Consider the following 3,560-nt stretch of genomic DNA (forward strand, 5'->3'; position numbering starts at 1 on the left):
TTTGTAAATATCCAATAAATAACAGATGTATCACTTCTGATATCAAATTAAAGACATTTATATGACAGAAAAAAGAGATTGTTCTATCCAACTTTTCCTTGAATAGAATAACATACACAAGAAATATCTTAGATCCTATCTTTAACCAGTTGTGTTTGATAAAGTAAGTCAGAACAGTCGCACAACAAAATGAAAAAAGAAAACTATTTACTAAAACATATTCCAGTCTAAACATTTCAAATTTTAAAAAGAAAAGAGGAAGTAAACCCTGTTGGCGTTTCTACTCGATTCCACCACAGTCGCTGAAGTCAGGACTATATTTACCAGCTTTGTTGAACCGTTTCTCAGAGCGAAAGACTAAACAAGTCAGAGGTTAATATTGTACGTGGAAACACATTCGTGAACTGCTAGTTAAGGTCCTGCACAATGCAAACATACCCTTGAGCAAGGCACACTGAACCCCTAAACTCTCTCGCTGCCCACTCGTTTCAATAAAACCCTCTACAGACTGCCTGATATTTCTGCGTTTAAAAGTTTTAAAGAATGTCGAAAAAACTAAAAAATACAACTGTTTTCTTAAAAACACAGTCAAGTTTTAAATCGTGTGAGAAAACATTGAATCCCAAAAACATGCTGTAGAGCTCAAGTAGTTATTATCAACAAAACTATGGAAAATAAATATATATCAGCTTTAAAATAAAACTCTATCTAGCTTTTTTTTTCTTCTTGTCATGATATTTGTCAAATAAAATGTACATTTAGTTGTAGCAGACAGTTAAATCAACAACAACAAAAATCCATAAGCAGCTAAAAAACATTTTCCATGACTATGTGTGTATAAATATACACACTATACAATAAATGCCAATAAAGGTTTTCATTAAAAAACAAAAAAGTCATTTAAATCTAGGAAAAATACATTGTATTGACTATACTTATGACTATGTCCAACAAGGAATCAAAAATATCTGTTTTTATATATCACTTACTTTAGTCTTAGAAGTGATTCCTATAATTTGAAAAATATGACATCAAATAAAAGTATCAAAATTGTTAGTCAGTCAGTTAGAATGAATGTCTCGCAACGTTATAAGTCATTTAAAATCGTAATAAAAGACAAACAAACGTGCAGGTATTGTCACGGTGCAGGGTGCAGTACCCTTCACCGCTGCTAGATGGCGTCCGAGGCCTCTTCAAAGGGCAGCAGGAATGACGTTTGCAACGACAGGATTGAAAAATCCCTTAAAACCGAGTCAAACTTTACTTAATGTTAAAGTGACACAACGACAACAGGGTTTCATTGTTTACAAATTTATTGTCTTCCAAAATGAAGAACATTATAAGCGCAGTCAACATATCTTTGGCATTACACGGTAAAAAAAAAACAGACTGAAATATATATATATATTTATATATATATATATTTATAAAAAAAAACAGTGAACAGACTTCCACGATACAAACTTATTTCAATATGAACTGTACTCTCTGGTCTGTACAAATATAGTGCATTTCCATGTTTTAAGAAATCAACTAACATTGAGAACTATTAAGTGTCGTCTTGGAAAGTTTTTTTTTCTGTGTTTTTGTGTGTGTGGTGTTCCCAGTTCACCAGGGTCTCCACACCGAGTCCGAGTTGCCCGACTGGGCTCCGGGCGACACGGCCGCCGGCACCGTGTTGACGTTGTTGGCGTACACCGGGATGACGGACCCGGTGGGCGCGAAGGCGGCGTTGATGAGAAAAGCGAACTGTCCGTCCGGCGCGGGAACGATCTGGAGCCCGCCGTACACTTTGGTGGCGTCCGTGGGCAGACTGACCGGCGACGAGGGTCCTTTACACGAGACCGCGCTCATGGGCAGCACCTGCGGGGACGCGCTCGGGATCTGGACCATCGACTGCCCGAAGGACGGCGGCGGCGGGGCGACGGAGACGGATTGGGGGGGCAGCTGGTGCTGGTGCTGATGCTGGCTCGGGTAGTTCATGGCGTTGATCTGGGTCATGCAGTTGGCCAGGTGACCCAGTAGCCGCGTGCGCACCTCGGTGTTGACCCCCTCGCAGGTGGACAGAAAGCGGGTCACCTCGTTCATGCACTCGCTGAAACCGGCGCGGTACTTCCCGAGGACGGAGGGGTCCGTGTTGAGAGCCGCTGGAAAGGAAGGGAAGGGGAAGGAGGGTCAGCATCATCGGGTCACGAGAATAAGATGAAGTGGTAGTGAATTGTGGGGGGGGGGGGGGGCACTCACCGGTCATCTGCGCTCTCTGGAGGTTCCGGAGATGCTTCACGGTCATCTCCAGGATGTCCGCCTTCTCCAGCTTGGAGTGTCTGGAGCTCTGGGAGGACGAGGTCGCGTTAAAACCCCAAAAACTCAATAATAACTTCTTTTATTTTTAGAGGTTAAAAAATTCTTACATCTTTTTTAAGCGCGTCCAGGATGAGGGTCTTCAGCTGACCCAGACTCTCGTTGATCCGGGCTCGTCTCCGCTTCTCCATGATGGGCTTGGAGGACTAGAAGAAGAGGAGGAGACCCTTGTTAGACACTCGCTCCAGAACCCCAGGATAATAAGAATAATAATAATAATAATACAAATAATTAAAAAAAAAAATGGGTCGGGGCTCACCTTTCTGTGCTCGGAGGCGGTCTTGGGTTTATCCGGGGTCGTGTTCATGCTCGCCGGGGTCGCGGCCACCGGAGACGAGGACGTCTTCTCCATCAGGTCGGCAGGCATGATCGTGAATTTATCCCACAACAGCAACAACAACCAAAAAAAAAAAAACACGCACGGAAATGTGTGTCAAATGAAAAAAAAAAGAATAAAAAAAAAGGTAAAAGTAGGATCCAGTCGCTACAATCCTGAGGTAAGGGTCCTGGTTCGTCTGGCGGGTCGTCAGCTCTGCAGCCACACACTCGCGAGTGTCTCCGCCGCTGCGCCCGTGGCTTCTATTTATACCCGCGACTGCACGCGAGCGGCTCGTGTGAAACTTCCCAAACTTTCTTTCCCACACTAACTTTGGGCCAATCAGCGCGAGGCACACGCGGCCCCCGGGGGAGGACGGCTCGTGCTCGGCGCCCTCCCATTGGCTGTCCGGGCGGCCCACCGGAGCTCGCGGCCCAATGATGGCGCCGCGCCCGGGAGCCCGTCGGGCGAGACACACGCGCGCACACACACGCGCACGCGTAAACACACACACGGACAACACTCGTCTTCGTGCGCGCCGAGGAGCTTCTGACCACGAGGAGCAGCAGACGAGTCTCAACTCCTGACACGTCTTTAATGCGAGGCGTCTGACTCGTGATTAAACAGGGGTTTGATCTGAGAACCTGTTGCTGTGTCGCGTCATAATAGTGCAGATTGGCGGGTGATAAAGTACCTGACCCCCCCTGTACCCCCGTGCGCGAGACTGACAACGACCCTTGTTGTGACAAGAAGATGAAACTTGAATTAAATTCACTAAAAACAACTTAATGTGTAGGAAAAAAGTTACATTTTCTATTTGTATTTCAGAAGAAAACATCTTTTAAGACAAATAACCTGGAACTCCTTGTTGTGTTATCAGTTT

General features: G+C 45.1%; 1 protein-coding gene across 1 annotated transcript; it reads right to left on the reverse strand.

Moving 5' to 3' along the window:
- Window positions 1-1,302: 1,302 nt before the first annotated feature.
- On the reverse strand, window positions 1,303-2,919 carry hes1 (hes family bHLH transcription factor 1). Its single transcript, XM_087782531.1, has 4 exons — window positions 2,621-2,919; window positions 2,412-2,507; window positions 2,245-2,332; window positions 1,303-2,147 (listed from the first exon to the last, which is right to left on the reverse strand). Exons 1-4 carry the CDS (start codon window positions 2,726-2,728, stop codon window positions 1,609-1,611), a joined length of 831 nt encoding a protein of 276 aa, XP_087638657.1. The 5' UTR covers window positions 2,729-2,919; the 3' UTR covers window positions 1,303-1,608.
- Window positions 2,920-3,560: the final 641 nt, after the last annotated feature.

The sequence above is a fragment of the Callionymus lyra genome, chromosome 2 (assembly GCF_982586985.1).
Source record: "Callionymus lyra chromosome 2, fCalLyr1.hap1.1, whole genome shotgun sequence".
NCBI classification, from domain to species: domain Eukaryota; kingdom Metazoa; phylum Chordata; class Actinopteri; order Syngnathiformes; family Callionymidae; genus Callionymus; species Callionymus lyra.